General features: G+C 45.3%; 3 protein-coding genes across 9 annotated transcripts in view; 2 read left to right on the top strand and 1 right to left on the bottom strand.

Moving 5' to 3' along the window:
- The window catches only part of ARHGAP17 (Rho GTPase activating protein 17), a 44,398-nt gene extending 39,459 nt beyond the window's left edge, over positions 1-4,939 (bottom strand). For all 7 annotated transcript variants that reach the window (XM_057398062.1, XM_057398059.1, XM_057398058.1 and 4 more), the window contains exon 1: positions 4,822-4,939. In XM_057398062.1, the coding sequence (XP_057254045.1) occupies positions 4,822-4,874 (53 nt within the window). In that variant the 5' untranslated portion in view covers positions 4,875-4,939. The remainder of the gene's footprint in view (positions 1-4,821) is intronic.
- Positions 1-27,690, top strand: part of TEX47 (testis expressed 47) — a 149,324-nt gene that overhangs the window by 43,657 nt on the left and 77,977 nt on the right. The window lies entirely within an intron of this gene.
- LCMT1 (leucine carboxyl methyltransferase 1) lies at positions 5,218-25,897 on the top strand. The gene is made up of 11 exons (XM_057398069.1): positions 5,218-5,366; positions 6,944-7,035; positions 7,546-7,667; positions 9,097-9,173; positions 9,833-9,894; positions 17,968-18,070; positions 19,896-20,016; positions 20,768-20,869; positions 21,285-21,376; positions 23,352-23,449; positions 24,972-25,897. The coding sequence occupies exons 1-11, from the start codon at positions 5,269-5,271 to the stop codon at positions 24,992-24,994; spliced, it is 990 nt and encodes a 329-aa protein (XP_057254052.1). The 5' UTR covers positions 5,218-5,268; the 3' UTR covers positions 24,995-25,897.

The following is a 27,690-nucleotide window of genomic DNA, read 5'->3' as shown; positions in this document are numbered from 1 at the left end:
GCATAACAAAAGATCTATGGTTGTTTGTGGCCTCTTTCAGATTTCTAATTAGTCAGATCTGCCTGTCCCTGGTTTAAATTACTGCAACAGCCTAAGGGCAGATAGAGTATCTCTTGAGCAGACAGCGAGTATATCCACCCGTCCAGCAGCGTCGACCTGACACGACTGCACCAGCCCTGCACCTTCCAGACCGGTTGGCTGGAGCAATTTTTAACCTGTACATTATTCTGCTGATTGTACCTGAAAGATGGAAAATGAAATTGATGGGCACAACATCCACAGCTGTGTCCCCAGAGGCAGGAAAGCCCAACTCACAATGTTACACAGCCTAACAAGTGCCATTGATTACCAGCCTGGTGCTCGGTAAGTAAACAGTGTGATACAAACCCCTCTGTGGACTCATTCCTCACATAAATTACTTAGCTACGCAGTTTGAATGCTTATTAAAGTGTCACTTGAAAGCCTTTAATAATAATGCCTCTGAACATTTATTTTCAGTAGAGATGACTGCAGCTATAAAGTGGAATAGCTGTTGAGCTTCTCACCAAAACCTGTCTCCCTTTGTCATTTATAAACGGGTATGAAGCGAAGACAAGCACTTACAGATACTGAACAATTACCTTGTTGATGGTGTACATAATGTAATCCTGCCTATGATTTCTGAGCCTAACACAGAGCTGATCCGCCAGGAGGAGGATCTGCTCAGGAAGCATCCCTGGGATGCTTCCCACAGCAGGAAGGCAGCATCTCACAACACAAGATGGCACCTACAGAAACACATTCCACGACTTCCATTTCGGAACGCACTGTACCCAGATGAAGCACACATGAAATGTGCATACAGATACGCTCGTATCAGTGGATACGAGCCTTGGTCCTTAAAACAGATGAAGGTTTAGAGGAATTAATACATAACCCCCATTAAAAGCAACCCCATGAGATCGTCTCTGGGAATCACAGGCCAGCTGACAATCAGGAAGTTCAGAATGAAAGTTACTCCTTTTCTTCTCTACTTCCTCCCCTTCATTTTTTAAGCCTCACTACAAGTTCCAAGCTACTTCCAGTTGTGTAGGCTGGAGTTGGGGTAGAGCTCAAAAGAAGATTAGCTTTGAGCTAGTTCTTTTGTGTGATACGCTGGTATCTGTCATGGTCAAGGTGCCAGTTTATTCTGATGCATTAACACTGCTCACATGGAAGCGATTTCCCGGTAAGCCGTGCCTCTGCTCCACTGCACATCCCAGCCCTGACCTGCCTGTGACTCAACGGGAGATCCTTCACGATGACGTGAGAAAGACACATGCCATGATCCAGGGTTTGCTCCTCCAGCTACAGCTGCCCTAAGAAAGCACTGATGCCACCTTGGGCAGTCCCTGCAAAGCACCAGTGTAGCTTGCACCAGTCAACAAAACCAAAGGGACCAGACTTGAGCTGCCAGGCTCCAATGAAAGGCAAATGATCTTGTTTCATTTCCCTCTTTCCCCCAAGTTTAAACAGACAAGAAACTGATATTCTGCTCTGCAGGTTAATGAGAGCTTGAGTTGTTCCCCTCAACAGAAACCCTCACTAGCACCTGCAGCACTTACAACAGATCTAATACACAAAAACTAAGTACTTGGTGACAGACTGAACACTTGTCTTATGGCACCCAACAACATCCACAAGGTAATTGCTGTAAAATATTTAACACATCTATTAATTATCCTGGAATCCTGTTCCACTCAGCTAATCCCCTCCTTAATTAGTTTCCTACATATATTTTGTAATTCTATAGAATACTATCCATGCAGACTCACAGGCTTCCTGCAAATGCCATTGCTCTGCTTCAAGGAAGCTCTTTCCCATCCCATTTTCCATGCTAAGGTGGTACTCCTCTGATCTTAAGTCACATATTCATGGTAAAAGGACAAGAATGCCAACCTTGGGATGTCATTCACACCTATGGCAAGCTGGATGGAGTAAGTCCTGAATTATTTGAGAGTTAAATGTCCCTGTTAAGGGGAACAAAACCCCAGTGAAGACACATCACTGATGCAGAGCCAAGGTTTGCTGGCCTCATGGTACCATCCCTGCGCTCCTTCCCCTCAATTATGGTGAGAAAAGCTCTGAATGAGTGAAAAAGCAGCAGAAGATATCCCTTCCAAACACAGGACCACGAAAAGCAGCAGCCAGTTAAAGATTACATCGAAGGGTGCATGTCCCAGAGAAAGTAAGTTTACATCATGTCCCCAAGCAGAAAGCCTACAGAGATGGGGGGACGTGACCCCCAGCACAGCTCAAACTGCTCCTCCAAACACTGCTTCTCTTCAAGGCATTTACACAACCAGACAATGCCTGCAAGATCCCACTCACTGATGACTGTCGTAGCTCCCACAAGCTCTACAGAGCTTACCACAACTACAGAACGCAGCACCACCCGAAATCCAACAGCTTCAGCCCTGATACTTGTAAGTGAAACCAGTTACAGATCTGTCACTGCTAAGTGATGGCACTTTGGGAAATGAAGTAAGACCCCGGTGATTATTGGAATGCTTGGCCCGTACATGAAGTGTAAGGAGATGAGCAGCACTAAATATTCACCAATTAATTAATAGCACAGTTGATACCTCTTGAAACAATGTGTATTTTAAGTTAACTTTGATCAGAACTGTGAAATGAACCGTTTCTCCTTCTTTGTACACTGATTGGTCTAATCGGGCTTCATTTCTTGATGCACTCAAAAGCACTCACTATCTAAAACACTGTGTCTAAGCAAACATCTAATGCAAATGATGACTTTCAACCTCTTCACAGACAACAGTCAGATAAAAACAGGTTTAAGAAAAAACAATGCTCAGTCATGCACACAAATACTCTTTGCTTTAAGAAACATGGTAACATCTTCACCGAGTTTCCACTGTTACAGCTCCTACATGTACAGTCATCAGACATCACAAAAGCCAGCACAAACCTCCCGAGCTTTGTTTCTTCCCCTCCCATCCCCAAACCACCTCCATAAATTAAGTTCCCAACAGTGCTGAAATTTATCTCAAACATAAGCACTTTTCTTTAACTTGGAAAGCATCAAATATGAAGGTCAGCAACAAAAGGGTGAGTACCAGTTTGTGCTACCAAGACCACGCAAAGGAACCCCTGGAAGGGACAGTTTAGTTCATTCAAAGCCCTTACAAGTATGAGGGTATAACTGCTATATATACAGATATATATCTACACATAAAAAAAGCACTGGTCAAAGCTTTACGACTACACTCACTGTTCAGAGTCTTCTTACCTCTATTTAATTCAAAGAAAAGTTTGCATATTCTTGTGTAAAGAATCCGTATGACTAACTTGAGATACTTCATTATTAAAAGATACTTAACTAAGAACTAACTTAAGATATGTTATTATTAAAACACACAGCAAAGAGAAGCAATAAAAACGTGCTTGTATTTAATACCAACTAAAACAGGGAAGAGTAACAGTTTAAGTTTATTACCTAGCTATTAAGCTTATAAAACTGAATCAGTCCATGTCATTTTAAAGAGTTTTAATGAAAACCAATTACAGGTTCTTGCCTGTATTTTATCACCACTGCTGCGGAGCCAGGCTGCTGAGGCACCCGCAGGTACTTGCTGCAGGAGCAAAGATCCTGCACAGACAACCACACCCCGGGAAGCTTCACTGTGGGACAGCCACAGCTCCCACAGGTTTCAGCTGCTTCCAGTCAAAGGTCATCAGGAGCCTCCCAATCCCTTCCTGGCTCTGAACAGATCTCCAGCTTTAATTCATTTGCCCCTGGAAGCTGAAAGCAGCCCGAGATGTTTATCCTGCTCAGCACAACGCAGATTACTTGAAATTCCACTTGGGATTTGGAGCTGTGGGCCCAACACACGCAAAATAATCACTCCGACAATACGCAACAACAAAAAAACTCCATTACTTTCCATCAAACACGAATGAACGGGCACAAGACGAGCTAGAAGTTCTGCTCTTTAAAAGCAAAACCAACACCCCAGTAAAAGTCTCCTACTTATCCATTATTAGCTGACATACTTGACCTGTTTTAGATGTACGCAGGCCCCAAAGAAAACACCCACCGTGTGAAGTGCAGGCCACGAAAACATAAGCTCAGATAAAACGGCAGTTGATACTTTCAGGAGCAGTGCACGCTTCCAGATGAAGCTTTTGCTAAAAGCAGAGAGGAGTTTCTGGGTGGGGGACACAGAACTCTCCTCAGGGGACAGTGAGGTTGCACTGAGGCTTTAGCAGGGAGAAGAGCTGCGGGTTAAGGACCCACCTGGGGTCTGCTCAGGTTTCTCTCCACAGAAGGAGAAGAAAGCCTTTCCCAGACATATGTAAATAGATACCGCTCAGACCTAAGAGACTTCAGTCCCTTCTGTTGAAGCTCAGCCGCAGAGAATGAGCTTCGTGGTGTGACCGAACCCACACCACAGGAAGGGACACGGGGACTCAGGGCCAGAGAACCCGCTGGGTGCCTTCAGGTAACCCCCCCCCCCCCCGGGACCCGCGCTGCCTCCACCACCCTCGCCCCACCGGCGGGCTGATAACACGTACAGCGGGGCACACGGAGGCCCCGGTACCAGCGGACCGACGCCACTTCACGGCGGGCCGGGGCAAACACCCGCCCAGAGCCCGCTCCAGGCTCCGAACAACCGGATCCTCCGCCCTTCCCCAGGTAGACAGAAGCTTTCCCCGCCACAGGGCCCGCCGTGCCCGGTGCCCTCCCCACCCCTAGAAGCGACCGAGATTGCGGGCGGCCTCCGCCCGCTCCCCGGAGCCGCCACCCGAGCCCCAGCCCGGCCGCCGGACCCCGGCGCCCACCTGCCCACGGTCTGGTTGGCCAGCTGCTTCATGCGGTTGAACTGCTTCTTCATGGCGGCGGCCGCTCCCCGACCTCCCGCCGGGCTCCTGCCGCTCCGCCGCCGCCGCCACACCGCCCGGCCCGCGCCGCTTCAGGAGCGGCGGCTACGTCTGGAGCCGTCCTCCCGGAGCGCACAGTACCGGTCAGCGCCACCGCGGCGTCATCGCGGAACGTCCCCCACAACTACAGCTCCTAGCTTCCCTTGCGGTACTGCTACCGCTTCCTGGGCGGGGCGGTACAGCCCGCGCTTTCTCATTGGAAGCTGTGGGGATGGATGGGGCAGTGGACCAATAGCTGCTGAGTTTCTGCGCGTTGCCCTGCGGAGGCCGCCCAATGAGGGTCGGCGGGGAGCGGGCCGCAGGGGTGGTGGCGGCGGCAGTGGCGGGCGGCTGGGTCTCGCGCGCTCCATGGCGGCCACTGCCTGTGACGGTCTGGTCTCCACCGGCATCGACGAGGCGGACGAGGCGGTCCGGGGGACGTGCGAGGATGCGTCCGTCTGCAAACGGTAGCGGTGTTTTGGGGCGACGTCCTCCGGCACCGCTAAGACGGTGCTGCGGGGGACTGAGAGCAGGCGGAGGGCGGGCCGGCTCCCGGATAAGGGGGGCTGGAGGAAACGGGGAAGAGCCCGTTGGCTGCGGGAGGGTGTCCGGTGGCCTGTGCCCGCACCGGGGCCCGAGCGGCTGGGGGGATAAACCTCGGAACACAGTGGCGTTCCACTGTGAGAGCATGGCCTGGCTCGGGTTTAGCCCGCAGGGCTGCTCCGGACAGTCCTGCCCCTGCTCTAGAGCACTGCCCGGCTTCCGACTTAGAGCCTGTTTGTAGGGCAGCGTGCGTGGCGCTGATAGCGGGGTCGGGAACTTCAGTCATGTTTGATATCTTGGTTAATATCCCGTGATATTTTCCCCAGTTCTTTGCTTCTCCTTCTCTGCAGGCTGGGCTGGGAGAGGGGGTCGGTTCTGCTGCTCTGCTGTGCATGGGTGTGAAGCTCCCTTCTGTTATTGCTGCCTTTTGTCCCATCCTTTTGTTACTGGGGTAGCAGCAGATTGTTGGGTGGTTGTGTTTGTTTTCGAGAGTTTACCCTTTCAAATCAGCCGTAAGGCCAGTGAGTTCTGCTAGAATGAAATAGCACTGTTGTCTGGGTTAAAGTGGTCTCCAGAAGCTCTGGAACTAGGGCAAACAGCTCATAGCGTGGTGATGGGTATGAGTAAAGTGCAGTTTGCGTGTGCTCTGAAGAGCTGTGGGCAGACAATTCCTGTGTTTGCTGGCCCTCAAGGAGGAAACATTTGAGATTAGGTTCTGTACCTGCAGAAGTTCATCCAATAGCGCAGAGGCCATTGAAAAGTTGCTTGTTTAATGTAGCAATAGCTAAAAAGTTAACTATGCTTTATGTAACTTCTTAATTGAAGTAGTCCTGTGTGTTATTGTGAGGGTGCTGAGGCGCTGGCACAGGGTGCCCAGAGAAGCTGTGGCTGCCCCATCCCTGGCAGTGTTCAAGGCCAGGTTGGACACAGGGGCTTGGAGCAAGCTGCTCCAGTGGAAGGTGTCCCTGCCTGTGGCAGGGGTTGGAGCTGGAGGAGCTTAATTTAAGGTCCCTTCCAACCCAAACATGAAGGTGGAGAAGGTGGCTGCTCCCCCACTTCTGTGGTCTGTTATGATGAATAATCCCTGTGTGCTGTGTGCGTGGCACTGCTGCTGTCCTGCTGCTGCTTTTCCAAGTGATCTGGCAAGCCTGAGCCACTGGCAGTGACTGCTGGAGCTCTGCTCAGCTGCCACACTGATACTAGCTGTGGCTGCCCCATCCCTGGCAGTGTTCAAGGCCAGGTTGGACACAGGGGCTTGGAGCAAGCTGCTCCAGTGGAAGGTGTCCCTGCCCATGGCAGGGGTTGGAGCTGGAGGAGCTTTAAGGTCCCTTCCATCCCAAACCAGTCTGGGATTATGTTTGATTCTGCAGATTGTTGTAACCTGTCTCTCCATGTACTCTCCCAGGCCAGAGAGTGACCTCTTCAGCCTGTGTGTATCTTTTACTGTAAATCTCAGCGGCCTTATTTCCTAATTCTCTCATTTTCCCCCTCTGCTGGACAGGTTTGCTGTAAGTGTTGGCTACTGGAAGGACCCTTACATCCAGTATTTTGTGAGACAAGCCAAAGAAAGAAAAGCACCTGAAATCAATAGAGGCAAGTTGGCATGTGAATGTGAATGAAGATTGTTCAAATGTGTTCTTAATTGCTCTGGAAGAGCACCTGGCAAAACCTTTCTGTACTGGGTATCGTGGAGCATAGGAAATTTGAATCAAAACTCTTCTTTGCTTTCTGTGTTCTTAATGGAACGTCTTTCTGTGCCTCAGGGTGCAGAAATCATTACAAAGCAATCAGAAGTGTTGTTTTGACCCAGGACATTGGGGTGTGTCTCTGCAGATTGTGCTCCCCAGCTAACATCGTTCTGCTCAGTTCCAGGTGAAACTTGGCTAAAACTTTTATTGGAAGGAATCTTGATTTATCAGTACATCAGATGTTGTTAATAATTAAAATCAAACAAACCTTTTAAGTGTGTTAAAGAATGAATTATTCTTCCTAAGAAAAGCCATTTTTCTAAGGCTACCTAAAAATCTTAACAAGTGTTAATCATCAAGTACTAAGTGAAAACAGTAATGAAAACCAAACCTTGTTTCCTGCTGCTGTTAACAGGCTATTACGCCCGTGTCCATGGAGTCAGTTACCTGATTAAAGCTTTCCTGAAGAAGACAGAATGCAACTGTCAGATTGTAAATCTGGGGGCTGGCATGGACACCTTGTTCTGGAGATTGAAGGTAATGACGCTTGGGAGTATTGAGCTGGGCTGCACACAAGGATCTGTGTGGAAGCCTGAGTACTCTTCTGTGAGGGCTTGTTGGTGTTACGTTCTGTAGTAGGGCGAGGAGTAATGCAGCCAGGCTGTGTCTTTCCTCAGGTCTGGTCTTGCTTGGGATTAATTTAGGTACCTTTAAATCTCGGTGCAGTTTTCACTGTTATTTACCAAAAAGTCTGTGACAGGAAGCTGACCTCTAGTGGACTTCCAGGAGCAGAGCTTGATGGCACCTTTGCCTGTCTTACCCTATATTAAAGCAGGAATAAGGTACCAAAGTATAGGTTTGTAGAAGCTCGATTTAAATGTTACTTTATGTATGTAAATGTGAATTTATATATGTAAATATACATATGTCTCTCTGTGTTTATTAACTCACAAAAATGCAGATTACTCCAATACTATCTGATAGTATAATTTGACTGCACACACCTCTAGTTGCCTTCTCATTAGCATTTACATCTCTTCGTTTGATGTCTGGAAGAAAGTCCAAGGCAGCTAGATGCCTTTTGCTCGGTCACAGTCCATTATATTTCATTCAATAGAAGGGAAAAAAGAATGACTTTGTTACTGAGAGGTGAAGCTTTTTTCTTACCTGCATTCCTATGAGAGCTGTCACTACACAGTTTTATTAACTTTCTGTAGCAGTGATTTTAAAAGCTAAAGCGGGGCCTCTAGTTCCAATTCTTTCTCCTTGTGAAGAGGTGTGGTGTCATTAACATACAGAAGATGGGACCCAGTTAACTGAACGCTTCAGTGTTCTGGCTGATTCAATCTCCTGTTTAGAAATTCATGAGGTTGACAAGCTAGAACTTGCAGTGCAAATCCATCACAAAAGGATTGCTGCATAGGGAGAAACTTGGCACAGTTTACCCGTCAGGGTGTCAGATAGTGACAATGTGAAATGAAGAGGTTTTCCCTTTCTTTGTAGCAGAGGAGCACTGATGTGTGTTTAGTCTGGATGTCTGTTTGAGGACAGGTTGTGGAATGTGGCCACTTTCTGTGGAAACCTGTGCAAAATGTTCCTGATTCCCTTCTTAGAAGAATATACTGAGGCTGCATGGTAAATGTTGTAATAGTTTCCTGTTGCTGTGCTCTTCTAGATCCTGATAGTACATTGTTGGAATACGTTGTTCCAGTGATCTGGTGTCTAGGATTGCTGCATTGCATAAAAAGCTAAATAATATCCTTAATGCTTGGAGCGCATTCTGATGCCTCTCAACTGTTTTTGTGGCTTTAGTGGGGTTTTTAAGCTGTGGGACATTGTTACACTACTGTTACCGATGCCAGTGTAAACTAGACCAGAATTGTTCAGGACTTAAGGAGGTTATATCTTGTCATGTGCATGTGAAACTTGGATGTCCCTAATTCTAGGGTTTCTCTCCAATTCTCAGGATGAAAATCTTCTCCCTAGAAAATATTTTGAAGTGGATTTTCCAATGATAGTTGCAAGAAAAATACATCACATCAAGTAAGTATGGTGTAAGCCTGAATTTAGCTGTGTGAAACTGAGTGTCATTCAGCAAAATGCCAGGAGTGGCAAGCTACAATTAATTACTTCAGCTCTCTTCTGGGAAACTCATTTTAGAATGGAGGTTTCATTTTACAGGCAAGTCATACGTGTGGCTCTGCATCCACTGTTCCCCACTGTAGAAGCTGATATGTGGAAGCTTTAGGGAGGCAAGTAGGCATTACTCTTAATTATGTAAAATAGAATGGGCAGGGGAAGCCTCACAATGATTAGAGGCCATTAATTCATCTTCTCTTACTGTTGATGACAGTAGTAAATTCCCAGACCTGATGTTCAGTTAGAGAGGTGGGATAGCTGATGTGATACAGGCATATTCTGTTTGAACTAATACATGAGGGCTTATGGAGGATGCTTGGAGAGAGTGTCAGGAATCCTCTTGATAGGTTGCCTCAGAACTTGAGTCATTGGTTCTAAAACTCAACTGCAACTTAGTAGTAAGTCGAACTTGCAGACGTTTGTGTTTCCAGTAGAGGGCAGAGGTATCTCTTGTCTGTTTTTAACACACACACACACACATTTATATGTTAAAAAAATCAAATTGTATTCACACTGTTAAACCAGCTTAACGGCTCAGAGATGCTTCTTCCTTCTTCCCACAGATCAAAACCTCCCCTGTCAAAACCAATTATGGAATCCCATTCAGGGGACTCTCTTCTAATAGGTGAGTCATCCTAAAAAGAAGTCTGCAGTGTTCTGCAGCACTTTTAAAACTTTTCTGATCATTTTGTTCTGCTATGTGGGCAGGCTTTTAATGTTTGAAATGCTGTTTGGACAGAGAATTGGGAGGGAAGAGAAGCTTCTTTCTTCTCTTACAGACTCTTGCCCATTTGTTCTGTGACATATTAGAGATGTCTTCTCTTGAAGGGGTTTTAGTCTGCCAGAAAGTTGTTGGGGTTTTTTCTCTCTTCTATATAGCTTAAGTTAGGTTTTCTTTTCTGCCACAGAAAAAGGAAAGTGCTACTGATAGTCATGTGTACTGGATTAAAATATCTATGGAGTGTTTTCTTCTCTCTTCTGTCTCATTAAGAGCACAAGTCTTTAAATTTAGCAGTCTTCACAGAAGAAAGAGCCTGCAGAGTCCATCCTCGGGAACCAGAGCCACCTGTTTCTTTTTAGTAGTAAGAGGACATTGTGGAGTATGCTTGACCTATCTTGGCTTTAGCCTCATTGTGTTTGAGTCAGGACTGTAACTTGAAAACATCTTTACTTGTGGAAGAAATCCTGGGTTCTGTTGAGTAATGTTTTTAGTGCAGTATCTGCTATTTGGGCACTGTAGTAGCTGCTTTGGACCCTTTAGGAGGAACTGTGATTATCTGTGTCTACCATACCAATTAACTTGTGTTAGCAGATGTGACCTTAAAGCAGAGCCAGCAATGTTTTGTGTCCTGATATGATCACATGTATAGGTGCTTTTAATAAGCATGATTCTAGCTCAGGGTCTGGGGGGCTTGAAAGAGCCTTCCAAAGAGTGAGGAAGAGTGCAAAGAGTGAGGAGGTGCTTCTGGGGGCAAGGTGTAGGTGCTTCACCCCACGGCTCTTTGTGCTTTAACTTGGATCGGAGTACTGCCACGCACTGACTTGTTTGTGCATTTTAATGCAAATTATGCACATTTTATTGCTTCATATTAGAGGCTCTTAACCTACCAACCTTTTAGATGTCATCTGAGTGGCAGAATTCTCATCATGCATTCAGGTCTCAAAAGATGAAAGCCCTGTGCCCCATCTCATTAAAACTGCTCTTAAGAACCACTGTGTTTCAGCCAGGAGACCTTCTTATGACATGTCTCTTATATACAATGAGATCTGCTCTGCTAGCACTGTTAAAAACACATCACTACAAGATCAATCAGAAGGGTTTGATAGTATTTGTGCTGCTGAACAGCTGTAGATACGTGTAGTACAGCAAAACAACTGCCAAGTTATCAAGTTGCAGTGGTGTGTTGTAATCAGAAGCTATTAATAGCAAGTTGCAGCAGCCAACAGCAATTGACATATCAGTGGCTTATTTTTCTAAAGCTGTTTCTCTTGTTCTTTCTCAGTGCTGGGTTTTAAGTACCCTAGGGTAGCAATTTTACAGTAAGCAGGCTGATGTAGGCTTTACTACACTGAGATCTTTGGGATGTAACATCTTGTCAGATAACTTGGAGCTGGTGGGAGTGTGTTGTGGAATCCCAGTTTGAAGTGGCACTCAACAACCACAGGTCAGTTCAAGTGAAATCCATGTGGGAACTATCTTGTAAGGGCATATTAATGGAACTGCTTCATATGGAAGTGCCACGAGAAGAGGCTGTGGAATGAGTAGATAGTCAGATGAATAGAGATTTCTTACATATCTAAAGGAACTTGACTATGGATTCACTCAGCTACTAACTGGTATATACCTTCTTGTTTTAAAACTTAGGACCTGAGAACTGGAAGGTTGTGGCTGTGGCTCAGATGGGCTGCAGGAGAAATCTAGGGAACTCCAAGCCAGTAGGACTGATATCTCTACTGGACAAATGAGTAGAAACTCTAACAGACAGACTTAGTGGAGCACAGGAGTAATATAATGTGTTGAGAACGAGCCCACGTGGCTTTTGACAAGGTAAGTTATGCCTCACAAGCCTATTGGAGTTCTCTGAGAGTCAACAGATATATTGGGGAAGGACATCCAATTAATCAGTGCTTGAATTTAAGAAATGTGTTTTTAATGTGTTTTGGCAGCATCACTTACCAAAGTGTGCCAAAGAAGTTGCATGGTTTTTGTAGGGGGAAGGAATGGTTCTCATATGGATAAAGAGCTGGGGATGGAGGTTAGGCATATGCTGTTAATTCTCATTATGGAGGGAGATGGAGATCTGTGCTTAAGGATATGTTGTTGTTCAACACCAAGAAATAATTAGGAAAGTGGAGTGATCAGTGAGTGGCAGCTCGTTGGCAAGTCCCAACCCTTCAGAGTGGTGAAGAACTGTGGAAGAATCCTGTTTTTTAGTGAGTTGGTGATAAATTCCATGTGGATTAATATCAAGTGATGCACATGGGTGGAAAAAATAGTTGGTGCCTCACATGTAAATGAGACTGTCAATGCTGGATGAATGTTGCTGCCCCCATACAAGATCTGGGTATTGGAATAAATAGATAGGTGAAAACAGTGGCTCAGTAATGGGACAGAAATCCAGATCCAAATGTAAGGATTCTAAGAAAAAAGATAGGAAACAGCATAGACCCCAGGATTAGCAGCACATGTTTGTGCTCTGTCTTTTCCCTACGTAGCTGCTGTTGGCATCTGGGAGAGGCAGGATGCCAAAGTAGGGGGACCTTTGGTCTGACCTGATACAGCTCTTAGACTAATGCAGTGTCCTGGGAATGCCTCCTGTCTTAGGAAGCGTAGTGGGGCATAAGGAAGCAGCATTTCCAGGTAGGGGAACATTCCTTATTTCTGTTGGTTTGGACGTGAGATTGTCTTGGCCTCTCCCTCTGCCAAATCAGTTCACAGAATTATCGAATGGTTTGGATTGGAAGGCACCTTAAAGCTCATCCAGTTCCAACCCCTGTCACGGGCAGGGATTTCTTCCACTAGAGCAGGTTGCTCCAAGCCCTGTCCAGCCTGGCCTTGAACACTGCAAGGGATGGTTCCACATTGCTCTCTTGTGTATCAGGAATAATTTGCTTAGATGCTTTGGGATTTGAGTTTTAGTATCGATGGATATCACTCTTTGTTCTCATCCTGCTTTTCTTCTCACACTAAATGTTTTCATTTCATGAGGCTAGTGCTAATAGACACCTTCATCAGCTTCAGGGCAACATCTGCTTCCTCCTTGCCCTTTACCCAAAGCAGTGACAGCATGGCTTGCAATTCAAGGGTGGATATCTGTGGCCTCTGCCCTTGAATGCAAGAAAATGACACTTGTCATTGAACAGCTTTGGCATTTTCTAGGAAGTGTGAGGTCTCCAAGGGAGAGCAGGGAATCTGTGCCGTGATTTGACATGGCTGTGGCTATATCAGGTTAAATAGTTTTCAAAGTTCAACGGCACTATCTGGTTTATGGTGCAGTCACTGCTGGGAATGTAGCACTCCACCTTTGCTACCTTGCAGGTGCTAATTATGCTTTAATGAGCTATTACCTTTCAGTGCCACTCGTGTGCTTCCTGCCCCATCTAGTCCAGTTGGTTGGTTGAACTTCCTTTTCCCAATATTTCCAAGCTTGCCTGTGACAGTACACAGGGGTGTTGGCGACTGGCATTGGGGATGATCCTGCGTGTGCAATACAAGCTAAATGCCTTTGTGTTTTGACACGTACCCTATACATACCCTGTTCTGATATTGTAGTTAAACAACCTGAGTAAGAGTTTATCATGGCTGTGAGTCTGCAGAATAGGTTGTATGGGCTGGTTGCTTGTAAGGCTGCTAAAGATACCTTAGGACGAAAATCCTAATGAAGTCGGTTTGAGTCAATAGCATCCTGCATGCTGTCTCTTGGAAAACCTCCAGGAAATTGTTTCACTGGATTCTTGTAGCAGAGGAAACACTGCTTCGTGCTCCTGTGATGGGTTATGTAGTGCTGCTTCAGCAGGTGTGTTAAGGTAGCAGGTGAGTGCCTCAGGGCCACTGTAAATCAACATTTACTGGCATGTTTTTGTGGAGAAAAACTTTATTGCAGGCAGGTCAGAAGGCAACTATAAATAACTGCTGCTGCTCTTCAGTTACCAAAATGATGTCTAAATTTGGAACGCTTGTATTGTTATTTGTATGCCAAGAGTCATGGAAAACACACATCCAGGTGGTATGAGCAGAGCAAACCTTCTCTGCTGCGTTTCGCACAGATAACAGGAGCGTGCACCTCAGCTGAGAGTCTCTGTTGAGCAGAGGGGGTGGGCTGAAGCAGTGGGGCTCATTTGCTTGCTCTCTTTCACTGGTAGAACCCCAGCCTGGTTTGGGTTGGAAGGGACCTTAAAGCCCATCCACTTCCAACCCCCTGCCACGGGCAGGGACACCTTCCACTAGAGCAGCTTGCTCCAAGCTCCCTTGAACACTGCCAGGGATGGGGCAGCCACAGCTTCTCGGGGCAGCCTCTTCTCCCCTCCCTTGTATTTCTTAAATGAAATTGGAATCTGGTATTTCTCAAACCCTCATTTCAGACAAGTACAAGGGAGAAACTTTGCACATAGCTGAACGTGCTGAGTGTGAGCATCACAGAACCGTAAGGTAGCGCCATGCTTTAGAAAAGAGCATCATGACTAACTTTGCTAAAAACCAACATGAAGTATTGGCGCCTGGGTTGGAATTAGTGCTTTGAATGTGGGCTATTCAATGGATTAAGCCACGAAATGTTGCTTGTATCCCAGTGTTAGGGCAGTTGGCCTGAGTCACACCAGGGTGGCCTTGACGTACATGTTAGTGCAGCATGGGAGGGTCTCCATCCCAGCCAGGACGGAAGGCAGCAGCGCTCCTGGCAGCACAGATCTGCTGGAGTGTGCAGGGCTCTCCTCTCTGCCGAGGTCCCTGTGGCAGATACCTTCAGAGGGGTGAGACTGCAGTGAGAAAAACAGGTAAGGTTTTAACAGCAAAGGAATTGATTCAGTTAAAAGAAACTTCTTGTTCATAAGAAGAAATCAATGGAGACCACGTGCCTGTGTTACCAGGCCAAAACTTGCTTTCTCCCTCCAGCTGCTCTTTAGGGACATCTATTGTAGAACACACTTGTACCAGCGCTGCTCAGTCAGGGTGGCAGCATGTTTTCAATGTTTCATTCCTAGAGCATCAAGCTCTGCAATAAAGTAGAAATTGGTGCCATATCATGTGCCAGTACATCATTTTCTGAGATGTTTATGGCTGTACTTCGACTTTCAGCCTCCAGGCTGGGAGCAACAGCAACTCCAGCTCTCAGCAGTCTTGCAATGAATGTCTGCTATTGAGTGTGAAGTGATGGAGCTGTTGTCTTTTAAAAGACTTTTAAAATCTTCAAGTTATTTGTCTAGTTAAGTGTCATCTCTTTGACTTTAGCTATAAAAGGGTATTTTTAATGCCATGTGCAGGCTAAAGGTGGAAGCTAGCAGGAAATCTTACAAGGAAGTTTGGAGGAGGCTTAGCTTAAACTCTTTGCTCTTGCTTTTTGTCCTTGCGCCTCTCCTTGCTTTTTAAAATTGGCTAGTGTAAATTCCGTATTTTCCCCTCACATTTCCTTCAAGAGAAAAGTGTGGATTATAAATGTTAAAATCTACGAATTCTGGAAGTATTAAATGAGGTGCTTTCAGAGATGTGTAAAGTGTACAATTTTTAGCAATTGTATCAGCTTGTGTGTACTGCGTGTGCTGCTCTGCCTCAGTACTATCTGTGCTCGTGTTTGCCAACAACCATCAATGGAGAGTCGAGGGAAGCTGGCAGCAAAATGTGTGGAGGAACAAGTACATTCTGTTTGAATGGACCAGAGGAGGGGAACCAGGCAGCCGGATACTGGGAATGGGAGTGAAGTGATTGTATTTGGAGTGAAAGGCTTCTGAAGAGAGGAGACAATCTGTTCCTCGTCAGCTTTCTTGGCCTTTCAGCTGCAGGAACTCCTGTGTTAAGGCATGAATATATTTGGCTTTAAGGCTTGAAGACTATTTCCACTGAACCAAATCATCCTTAAGGAAACCTGTTCCACTCTGGTATTGGGTTGGTTTCTCCCCAGTAGTTAACTTTGAATAACCAGGCTATGGCTGCATGGCTGCTTATGTTCACTTGTCCACAACCTCCATCTCCAGCTGTCTATCTACTGGGCTGCACAGCTTGGTGCTGAGGATCTCCAGGTTGCTTCCTTTGGCTGTCCCCTCTCCCACCACGTCAGAGCATAACAGAAGTTCTGTGGCTTGTTCATGTATCACAGGCTTATTGAAACCAATGGTAGGAATGGTGATTGCTTTTGGAGAGTGGTTTTCTAACCTGCTCCTTCCTGTTCTTCAGTGATAAAAATGCTTGAATCAACGTGGTGCGAGCAGGAGACATTCAGTTCTACTGCTGAAGTGTCTGTACTACTGCTGTTACTGGATCACTTAAAACCTGTTGTTTATTTCTGGTTATAATGAATGTGTTTGTGTGGCCAGGTCAGTGAAGCTGGACAAGAAGATTGCATTCATTTCATGCTAATCGTGGTGCTGATGCTCACCGTGTGCTCTCTCTGGACACCGAACCAACCACTATATAAATACTTTCCTGTGTGTGGTGAAGGGTTCTTGTGTGGCTTTTTTTTGATGCCATTATCATGGCCTTGATGTAATAACTGAAATAGAAGGGAGTGGGAAGTAGTAAAGCTATTACAGAACATGCACATGGAAAAAAGCCTTGACTCAAAATGTTGAATCATTTGCTGCACAACTTTTTTCCCTTTTTTTTTTTTTTTCCTCCTGTAACTCTCTATGAACAGTTCTGGTTCCCCTCTCTGGTCAAAAACGTTGCTGGAAAGATGCTGTTGTCACTTCCTAGTGCTGTTTTCAGTTGGTCACTTGAAAACTAAATGGAGATGCATCTCCCCCACTTTGAAGCACTGCTTCAGTTAAGAAGTTGCCTTTTCCCCTCCACCCCTAATGTTTTCTTTCCTCTTTTGTTTCCTTTCCTGCAATGGAAACCCTTTCATTCTGCCTCTTCAGCCTCTTGGCTTCTCTGGGTCTCTTCATGTAGCTCTTGTCACCTGCTCCTGTGTTACCATTCAGGAGCTGTGTTTGGCTGCAGCTGATCCCAAGCCTGCCACTGCAGGCGTATATGGATTTGCCACTTCAAACTCTCACCGTGGGGTTTTTCGGTGCTTAGCTTATTTTATCTCTTGCTCTGTTACCCTTGTATGGTAAGAGAGGAAGCTTTGTGCTATTTTGTCCTAATGGCTTCACTCTAGTAAAGTTGAAGCATGGAAGAACAATGATCTATTCCTGCAGAACTTTGTTTTTAAGTGGGTTTGATGCTGCACGTGCAAAGTACTTTTATATGGGGGCTGGGCTCATCGACTGCAATGCATTGCAACTGGTTGTCAGAATTATTGATGGCAAGATGCTCGTGTTGCTGCTGGCTTCCTTCCAGTTCTTCTAGGATGGCAAAGCATCTTTTGACTTTAGTGTTAGTTCCTCCTCCATGTTGGAAAGCATTTGCAGGAGCTTGCTGCCTGTTGTAGCCCAGGGTGAATATTTGTTTCTCAGAATACCTTTTCTAACTGGACTCCCCACTAAATACCATTGCTAGAGCATACAAAAAAAGCTAAATGGTAACTTCTTTTGGTACCAAAATCTGTCTAATACTCGTATGTATCTGTCTGTATCATTAATTGATACAGCTGTGTCTATTGTTTGGAACATTGTTACCCTTGCTTAGTTTTTCAGGAATTTATATACTTTTTTAAATGTAGTTCCTCATGTACATACCCTGGGTCATTTAAAAAGACTTTACAATCAAAACAACTCCCCACACCTTTAATCTTCACATTTTTCTTCTCTCTGCATTCCTTGAAACCATGGTAACGGGTGGGATAACCCATCTGCATTAGAGTGGCTGCTGAGTGAAGGAGGAGGCTTGTGGCAGAGTCTGATGCTGATATATCACCATCTGTAAACCACAGCAGGCAGGTAGAAGGGCAGTTAGTGTTCTAGAAAGAAGAGTTTGCTGTTGATGCTGGGTATAACAGATCAAACCTTCACTTCAGATTCATGTGTTCCTGTGTAATTCTTAGTTGCTAATTTCACTTTCCTTCCTGTTTGTAACCTTTAGTCTTTCAACACTTTCAACTTGCAGACTCTCACAGCCTGGACTCCAGTCGATATTCCATACAAGGAGCAGACCTCCGTTTCTCATCAGAGCTGGAGGAAAAGCTAAAGAAGCATAACCTGGATGCACAGTAAGGTTATCTTCACTTTCGGGGGGTTTATGAGGGCTCATGGAAAGTACTCATGAAGCAAGTCAAGTCAGGCTTGGGCATGCAGTAGCTGCATCCAGTGCTCATTATGCCATTTCCATGGTTACCTTTTCCTGAGCCCCTGGAGCAGTAGGAAATTGTGCAGACACCTCCTGGAGCCTGCTGGCACTGCCGGGACTGTTCCAGAGCTCCACGGCTGAAGCAAGGTTGTTCCTTGTGTAGCCTGTTCTGCAAACTGCATTTTCCTCCTTCCTGGGAAGATCAAACATTGCAGAGCTGTTTGCTCCTTGTTCTTAAAGCACTGTGGGGAGTGAAGCATGGCTTCTGTGAATGAGCTCCTTGTAGCTGGTTCTCTTTGGGGTCTGTGATCCTTTCACAGGAGTTCAAGCTCTTGTTGAAGAGCAGGAAGCTGTGATTCCTTCTTGCTTTCCCCATCCCTTGCCCTGAAGGGGATGAGTTCCCTCAACAGCCATTTTCTGCCTCAGAGCTCACATGAGTTGTCTTTCTCTGCTTCATGAATCAACTCTTTTAGAAATCTCTCAAAGAGTTACCCCTTGCTTGAATTAGGTTGAAATTTAGTCAATAGAATTGCAAGTTATTCAAGGGGAATCTCTAACTAGAAATGTATCCAAATGTCAGAAATTGCCTTTTGAAAGAGTTGGTTCAGTTGCATTTAGTTTCATTGCTGAGTGATGGGCAGTACCTAAAGCAGCGAGCATGTTCCACCCCATGAGCTGTATGAGTCAAGATTTCTGGGAGCTCAGCTGCTAAAATGAAGAATAATTCTGTCAGTCTTCAATTATTTCAGAGTTTTATCTTTGTAATTATTTTCTGTTGCCTCCACTTAACCCCCCTGTTGTTCCCTCCACCTTTGACAAGTGATTGCCATGGTGTCTTTTGAGAATTGAACTCCAGAAGCTAATACCTGGGGGTTTATTGTTCAGGCATTAGGTTTCTGGAAGGGGCAAGATTTAAGTTTTTAGAGTGGATGATGGACATACCTTTCAAATATAAGATATATAAATAGCAGCTATCTGGCTGGGTGGGAGAGAGCATATGGGCAAGCAGAATGCATCAAATTGCCATTTAAATCTTTACACTTCCATCCTCTGAAATCTTGCCTTGCTTGCCTACATTGCTGCTCCTTGTGGGATTTCTCCTGCTTCTAGTGACTTTTTTTTTCCTGTTCATTCTAGCAATTAAAAGAAAACTCCATAATTCTGAGCAAAACTACTCGTATAGATGTCTATTTTTCTTTCTCTGTGGATGGAGGGGGAAGAGGCAATGTGCAAACTGTAGATTGCATTTTGCTAGATAATAAAGTGGAGCTTATTTTGCAGATACTGAACACTTTTGTCTAATTAAAATTCTTCATGGAACTTCTTTCAAGAGAAAACTTTTTCCATTTTTATTCCTAATTTAACTGATCCCTGAAAGAGAGCACATCGTGTATACAGGGAACAGTTCTTCTGCAGCATGACTTTCAATATGCACTTCAGTTCATGCGCACAGCTCAGAGAAGACTTGGAGAATACATGTTCCTCAGTAGTGTGGCTGACTATGGGGAAATTGTTTCCCAAAGTCTCTGTGTTGTAACCCCAGGAGTTCGCTGTGGTTAATTCATTGCCTGACAGAAAACCCAGTTCTGGTCAATTGAAGTGATTTTATTCAGTCTTAAATGTGTAGTTCATAAAAAGGGTAGTTCTTTTAAGCGATTTTGGGAACATAAAATTACTTTGCTTATAATTCTTTATAGATTTTACTTGTTCTTTTGCTAGAAATAGTTCTCCTGTGTTTTGTTTCCAAGTTTGCCAACGCTGCTGGTAGCAGAGTGTGTGCTGGTTTACATGACCCCACAGCAGTCTGCAAGCCTCCTGAAGTGGGCAGCCAGCACCTTCCCAGTGGCGATGTTCATCAACTATGAGCAGGTAAAACAAAACTGGCACTTTTAGACCTGAGTTATTGTCATCAAGAGTGGGAGTTCTGTGTGTGAAACAAGAGTGGGCCATGTCCTTTTGTAGGGAGAGCAGTTTCTGCTGTAATGTGTTTTACCTTGGAGATGGGGAAGCTCATTGTATGCAATATAGAGCTATTCTGAAAGACAATTTCTGGATTATGTTGAGCCGAAGTAGTTGAGACTTAATCCATATGTGGAAAAAACCGCAGAATATTGGTTTAACTAAGACAGAGGAGGAAGAAATGGTGCTGAATGTCGGATGTGAGTATGTAACATTACATAATTGCCTCTCTGTGTTCTTTGCCAAAGGGGAGCAAAAATCACATCAGCGTGAACTCAGCTCCTCTCTATGGAAGTAAATGCTGCTTGGGGGGAAGTAGGTGGCTCCAGGAATTAGAAACAGGATCTTCCAAGCTGTAAATCACTGCTGGAGAGCTGAACCAAGTTGTCAGCAACTTGAAGCAGAGTCAGTTTTCAGTGCCCAAGTCCCAGTGGCAGCATTGTCGCCAATTAAACTAGCACTCAACTTATAAACCTGAGGTAGCTGAGGAGATTGTGGCAGTGGGAAATGAGACCTGGTGTAAGAACACGAAGCTTACTTTAATGTTACCCTGTACATTTTGTGACGTGGACAATTCAAGAGTTTAACCAAGTTACTGCTTTTCACTGGGATTACATTCTTTTCGGAAGGGGGAACACTTTTGTCTCCTTCTCTACCTGAGGTGAACATGACAGACCGGTTTGGACAGATCATGATTGAGAACCTGCAGAGACGACAGTGTAACCTGGCTGGGGTGGAGGTCTGCAAGTCCTTAGACTCTCAGGTAAAAGGGGCACAGAGCTTTGTGTGTGTTTGATATCAAACTTAACCTGTCTGCAACTTCTTCCTCTGTGTGTGCAGAGGCTCAGAGCAATGGCCAAAGCAGGGTTGGTGGAGCAGCTGCTACCTGCTGAAATCCTTTCCCATCCCCCTTACACGGTTCCCTGTAATCAGTGCCATGGTTTCCTGTTATCACTTTGTTTGATAACTGTACAAGAACTGCAGTAGATCACAACACAGTTCCACCTATCCCACTGTCCTCTCTGCACAGAGGTTAACAGCACATGCTTAGAAAAGAGTGTAAGAGCTCTTCAAAGAACAGGTCAGGGAGACGGCATAGAAAATCCTTAGGGAAAAAACTGTTCTCTGGCATTTTTCCTTGAGTTGTCTGAAAACTGTGCTGCTTGTTTACTTCACAGAGGGAACGATTGCTGCTAAATGGCTGGGAAACGGCACATGCCATTGATATGATGAAAGTGTACAGCTTTTTGCCACAGGCCGATGTCAAAAGGTATTACTGATAGCTTGCTTGCAGCCAAAAATCATCTTCAGATGCCATTTCCAAGGTAGTTTCACATTGATATGTAGTACGGGATCCCCTGCTATAATGGAGTGGAGGCTCTGTGCAGATGCTAAGTAGACAACATATCTGAGTGGAGCTCTGCAGAGCCTGAAGGCTAATGCCTGGAGCAGCATTAATGATCCAGGGGGTTATTGCTGCCAGGAGTAGACTGGCAGTGCTCATGATTTATTTGGGTGTGATCTAAAGCATCTTGTGACAGCAGTTTGCAGCTAAAAGATGCTACAGAAATGCTGTGTTTGTAAAGCACCTAAGGTGGTTCTTGTGGATATCCAGCCTCCACAACACTAGATGCGTGCAGTGAAGTCCTAAAATACACTCGGAACAGGCAGCCACTTTTCATGTCCCCAAGGGAGATGACATCCAGGTCTTTGCTCCAGGCCTGGGTGAGACTACTTATCTGTTTGCATTTTCACTACGAGTGGAAAATGGCCAGGCCTGATCTTCCCTCCCTTCTTTCTTGGCAGCATATTTAGGTAATGAGCCAAGGCAGGGCAGTAATGTAGAGCTGTGACCTGGTTTACTGTGCAGGCAAAGAGGGAGAGGGAGGAGAAGTGTGCCCAACAGCGTGGTGTGATTATTTCTCAACAGATGGATGCATCTTCCATTCATACCATCTTCAGGAGCTAGGCTGCTGGGCCTGCAGACAAAGCTTAGTACACAGAGGGTATAACCAAAGGCTGTTGTAACATTAATCTCCATGGATTTTACAAAGTTTTTTGCATTAAAGAAAAGCTAAAGAGGGGGAAACTGCTTTTATTGGGTGACTTCTGAGCTATAGAATGTGAAGTGTGAATTACTCGGTCATTCATTAACTATAGCTGGAATTAGCCAAACCAGTTACCTTGGTCAGAATAAGTGTTCACATATGGGGATTTCTCAAAGCGGGGAACTGAACAGGTGAGACTGGAAGTCATAGGTTGTTTAAATGGGAACACTGGCTGTGTGACTGCACCATGTGGCACTTGTGGAGAGGCATAACTTGTGCTGTTTTCTTGCAGCATTTTTGTCTACCTTAGATCTGTTCAGCTCCTTCCTCTTGTTCCAGGTGCCGAGAGATAGGTTACGTAAACTCTGTCCCTTGGTATTAATGAGGCACATAATGCTTTCTGTTTATGGAAGTGTTCACAGAAGCGGCCTTCTGCAGCATGTGCACATCTGTAAAGAACTTTTGCCCCACTTTAGCTCCCCAGTAGCAGCCCTTCCAAGTATTTAGCATGGGAATTAAGCACTCTGGTATTCAAGTAGAGAGAAAGAGAGGAATGTGCCAGGTTAAACTTTTTAAAGCAAGCACAGCTTGGGAGAAGTTCTCCCATTTGTTTGGTGGAAGACATTCAAAGATCTTGCTTTAAGAAGCCTAGGCAGGAGCCATTTTAGGAAAACAAATCCTCAGATCTTGTATATGCCATTTGGTTTGTGCTTCATCATGAGCTCATGTGGGAGAGTTGTTAGAACGGCACTGGTGTACCCATCACTCTTCCAAGACATAATATGGACTTGTTATTGTCTGGAGAAAATGCCATCTTCAACTGTTCACTGTAATCTTTGGTAAAGATAAATCTCCTTCCATTACGATGTACTAGTGTGTCTGCTTACATCCAGCAAGATCAGGTACATGCAGTAAAAGGGGTTAGAAGACAAGTACTGGGGTTTGTGAGAAGTTACACATATTAGTCCCCAGACATGAATTTCCAGGGCTGAGAAGTTGTAAACATCTTGTGGGTTGCTTGTTTCATTCATTGACAACAAAGGCAAGGAGTAGTGGTATCTTCACTGTGGACAAATACCTGTATTAATTTACTAGAGGGGTAACTGCCTTATTTACCCTAGTTTTCACATGAAAGGATACATTAAAAACTGTATTGAGGCTCCAGCTGGCATCACAACTTGTATTTTATTCCTACAGGATAGAAGGACTTGAATTCCTAGATGAAAAGGAGCTGTTTGAACAACTAATGCAGCACTACTGCATCTGCTGGGCTTCAAAGGACAGCAGCAATCTGGGTAATGTTCTTCAACGCCTAGTAGGTGACCCTTCACACTGAGATCTGATGTGGGAAGGCTGGGACTGTGCACACCAGATATGTGACAGAAGCGCCCCATCACAGGAGCAGGGTCTGCTGCTGTGTCACTGGGGCTGTGAACACCTCCCAAGGGGTGTCTCATGGCTGTTTCTCCACAGCCTTTTGAGGGTTTGTGTAAGGCATCTGAGTTGCCCAGCAGGAAGCCCATGCAGTAGAGGGGAGTTAGAATCCTCACACTGAAAGATGCCGTATGGGTTACCATAAATAGCTGCCTGCTTTATACTATCAGTGCTAATTGAGAGGTTTACAAATCCCAGGCATGTAAAGCACCATATGGGCACACAGTATATGAAATCATGGTGTCCTGACAACGTAAAAATAAATCTGCATTCCTTAGCCCAGTCTTCTTCTGCACTGGCCCCATTTACATCCACTTGGGACTTAGGTTTTCTGTGCTCCTTTCACCTGGGGGAGAAAATTCCCTCGAGATCATGATTCAGGCGAAGGATGGGTATCTCCAGCCCTTCTTTGTCCAAATAAGAAAGACAACTCTGTTGCAGGCTCAGTTTTAGCTTTATTTCTGCCTGCAATTTCAGGGACTTTAGGCTTTCTAGAAAAATTCTCTGCCCACCATTTTATCCCTTCCTCTTCTCCTTCTCTGCCCTTCCCTTGCTCCTGACAGAGCAATATTCAGGAACAAATTCTATTGTGTGCTCCTGAGCAAATGGGATAGATGTAATTGGCTGAAGCTGTGCAGCCAGACTGAGCGGCAAAGCATCTGATACAGCTGGTAAAACTAGATCTTCAATACCCTGCTGTAATCGAGATGTGAGCTTGTGGTCTCTGCCTGCCTGAATCCACAGCTTTGATAGTGTTGAGCCGCAGAAATGGGGTTTCGTTTGATTTCTTACAGCTAAAAGGTGATGCCTGCAATACAGAACTAGAGGAGCTAAGGCCAAAATGTTCCCCAGCTCATAGCAGCCAGTATTTCTGGGAACTCCAGCATTATTCTTTGCTGTGATGAGAGGAATGTTTAGGACAATTTGGGGTATTGAGGTTGTGTTACAGTGTACCTTAGAAGTCAGAAAAGACAGATCTCAAAGGAGGTAATCACATGTCTAATGCGTGGCTGTGCCTTAATCTAAAGCGGCTTTCCTTTATCCAGTGTGAATTCACTGCCCTCTTTAATGGTACTTTCCCCAGCTTTCACTTTTTAAATGTCATGGGCAGACACTGTGGTGTTCCTTCTGTCACGAAGAGCTTCAGCACTCCTTCAGATTGGCTTGTTCACATTAATTGCTGCATCACAATCAGAAAAGGGCTAAAAAAGTACAGCTCAACCTGTTTCCTCCCCTCCCACCGATTCCTTCGTGTTTTAAGTTGAAAAAAAACCCAGAAATTCTCAAAGCATCCTTCTTCCCATGTCTCACTGGTAGTGAAGTAGTGAAGTACCTGTAGGATAAGATTAAACACTTGTTTCTCTACACCCCCTTCTCAAACAGGTCTTGCAAACATCGCGTTCTGATGGGCTTGCTGGAGGGAAGCTGAGCCCAGAAGCCACAGTGACTGCCTTCTGCCTTCTGCTGGAGACAAGATCACAGAAATGATGGGACTTTGCATGTGCCAGCTTCCATCTGGCCTCTGTGCAAGCAGTGCCAGTGCAGGAGGTGATGGCTGCTGCAGGTGTCACTGCCCTGTTGGCTTTTGGGAGTTCTAATGGACTGTTGGCACTCATTGGGAGGAATTGTTACCAGGCAAGACTTTCCCCCCTTTCCCAGATACACAATGATGGACTTCCATAACATGTCAGTAACTCCTGTTTAAAAGTTTGCCTTCCTTAGTTTAAAACTGGAAGTGAAGTGTTCTGGATGATACCATTTTCCTCTTTTTGTCTTCTTGTGGATGTGTAAAATGTATTTGTGACAGGAAGCTGGAAAGCGCACGCTGGTGAGCTGCGTTATTGGGTATCTCTGCACTGTGCATGGCTGATCATGAAAGTTAAATCCTGTTCATTCTCATTATGTGGAGGTTTCATTTTTATGCAGTGCCACCGTGTCAGCTTTCTCCGGGCTTTACTGGTGCTGCAGGGCTCTCACTGTACTGGGTGTGTTCCTGTAGTTCGGAAAGAAGAAGGGGAGGTGTGGGTCTTGGTCAGTGATGTACAAGAAGCTGGGTGATGTGAAAGTAGGCTTTATTTAACTGGGAAGGGCTTAGCTTGGCAGTTCACACTGGGCTGGTGAAGGTAAGAAAGAGATGACTCTAAATTTGCACTGCTTCTGGTAGTATCTTTACACCAGTTTCTCATTCTTCTTTCTTTTCCCTTAAACAAAACAAAATCCCAGCAGCAGCGAAAGACCTTTCCCTATTGTTTGAGATGGAATCTTGCAACCTTCCTATGAGAAAAACAATAAATGTTTAGTATTTATAATTTGCCCAGTGTCTTACTCATTAGAAATTACTTATTTGTATCTGCTTTAGTGACTGCCTTTTTTCCTCTTTCACCAAAAGCCTTGCCAAAAAGGGTATCTTTTTAAAGCAGTTGCAAGCATAAGCAACAATTTTCATGCTGTGTGTGACTTTTGTGGTGTGGGAATACCTGGCTTTGGAAATAGTTGACGTGGGCTTGGACTGGAGATGTGGGAAGGGGATTACTGAGATACCAGGAGAAGTAATGAATTCTCAGAAGTGCCAGTGATAATTGCAGAGGAACAGAAGCAGTAAAAGGAAACAGCCTTCCCTGCACTGCCCTCCTCTCCATCACCGAGTTTAGTCACTGGCAGCTACAGGCCTCCTGCTGTCACCTTTGTGTCAAGCTGGTTTCTTGAATGCCAGGGCTCAGAAATACAGTATTTGGTTGATGTTCTGCTCAGTCTCTGCAGTGTTCACACAAGTTCTGTGTCCCCAAAGGGAAGGGATGGACTGTGCAGTTATGAAAGGAGCTTATAACCTTTGCTTCCTAGATAACAATATCAATGGTATGCTGATGCCTGCACGTTTGAGATGTTTGGGCTTACCTGCACCCCTCTTCCATGAAGAGGTGCGTGCAGGCTGTATCTGCAGTAGCATTGAGCCTTTCTCTGTGCAGATGCAGGAGGCCAGGAAGGCAGGTTTCATTTTTACACCTTACCATCCAAGTGCCTTCCTGAGCACAGCATCTGTGACCAGGGACTGCAGGGGTTGCCTCTGGGTGCTTTCCCACGCAGTTGCCTGCTCCCTGGACTGGGAGCAGACAGGTTCTTGGAAGCAGGGGCAGTTATCCTGCTGCATTCAGTGGCCTGCAGCTTCTGGGTTTGCCTTCTGGTTTCACACTGTGCTTACATAAAACACAAGAGTGTTTGAATATTTCTCAGTCCCGCTGTGCAGCTGCTCTGCCTTGCTGCCTTTGATATTCTGCTCCTTGATCTCTGTCCACAAACAGCTCTGGTCTGACTTGCTGGCATTGGCATCACCTCTGCTGGGTGCTGCATGAGCACTTATGGGACATGGTGTCCTGAAAAACCTCTTGGTTTCAATTAGTATGCAGAAACTGTCTGAAATAGCTGAGTCAAAGGTGCTTAAATATGAAGATGAGAGAAACAAGACAATGTGTAATGTCACAGATGTGCTCATAGCCAAGTTTGACATGTTACTTGACAGTTAATCTCTCTGTTAGTAAGAACAAGGGATTAAAGAAACTGAAAACCCACCAACAAACCAGAAGCCCTGTAACACCCTCTGCACTGCAGGAGTCTAGTGCAGTGACTAATGCTTGTTCTGTGGCAGCAAGACTACCCTGCTGATTCCTTTTCAGTAAGATGAATACATTTGATTTAGTAGTGTTAAAGCCCATCTCTACTATCAATTTAATTTTGGCAAAACTCCTCTTGGGCCTCCTTATGAGGGGGAGCTGTGGTCCTACCTGCTCGGGAACAAATCTGTTCCCTTTGAACCAGCTGACATCTGAGATGCAACCTTTGAGCTGTTGAATTTGTCATATCAATGGGCCTTGAATGTGGCTCGCTGCAGGAGATGATCCTGTGCTCTGTCAGTTGCTTTTGTTGTCATCTCTGTCATAGTTTAATCCTGTCTGTGTTGGGAAATGATGTCTCTGCCAGCATGAGGCAGATGCTGCTGGAATTGCTGCTCATCAATTTCTATTTTAGGTCCCTGTATAATTTGTTCGTCTGAGGGAAGCACTGAAGGATGTGGCACAGGAGCAGAGCCGGGGCTGTGGGATGGAAG

This window comes from Pezoporus wallicus, unplaced genomic scaffold, assembly GCF_028554395.1.
Source record: "Pezoporus wallicus isolate ANWC-B61680 ecotype Strahan unplaced genomic scaffold, APGP_CSIRO_Pwel_v1 contig_6274, whole genome shotgun sequence".
Lineage (NCBI taxonomy): Eukaryota > Metazoa > Chordata > Aves > Psittaciformes > Psittacidae > Pezoporus > Pezoporus wallicus.
The sequence above is the reverse complement of the archived record's forward strand: the minus strand, read 5'-3'. Positions and strand labels throughout refer to the sequence as shown.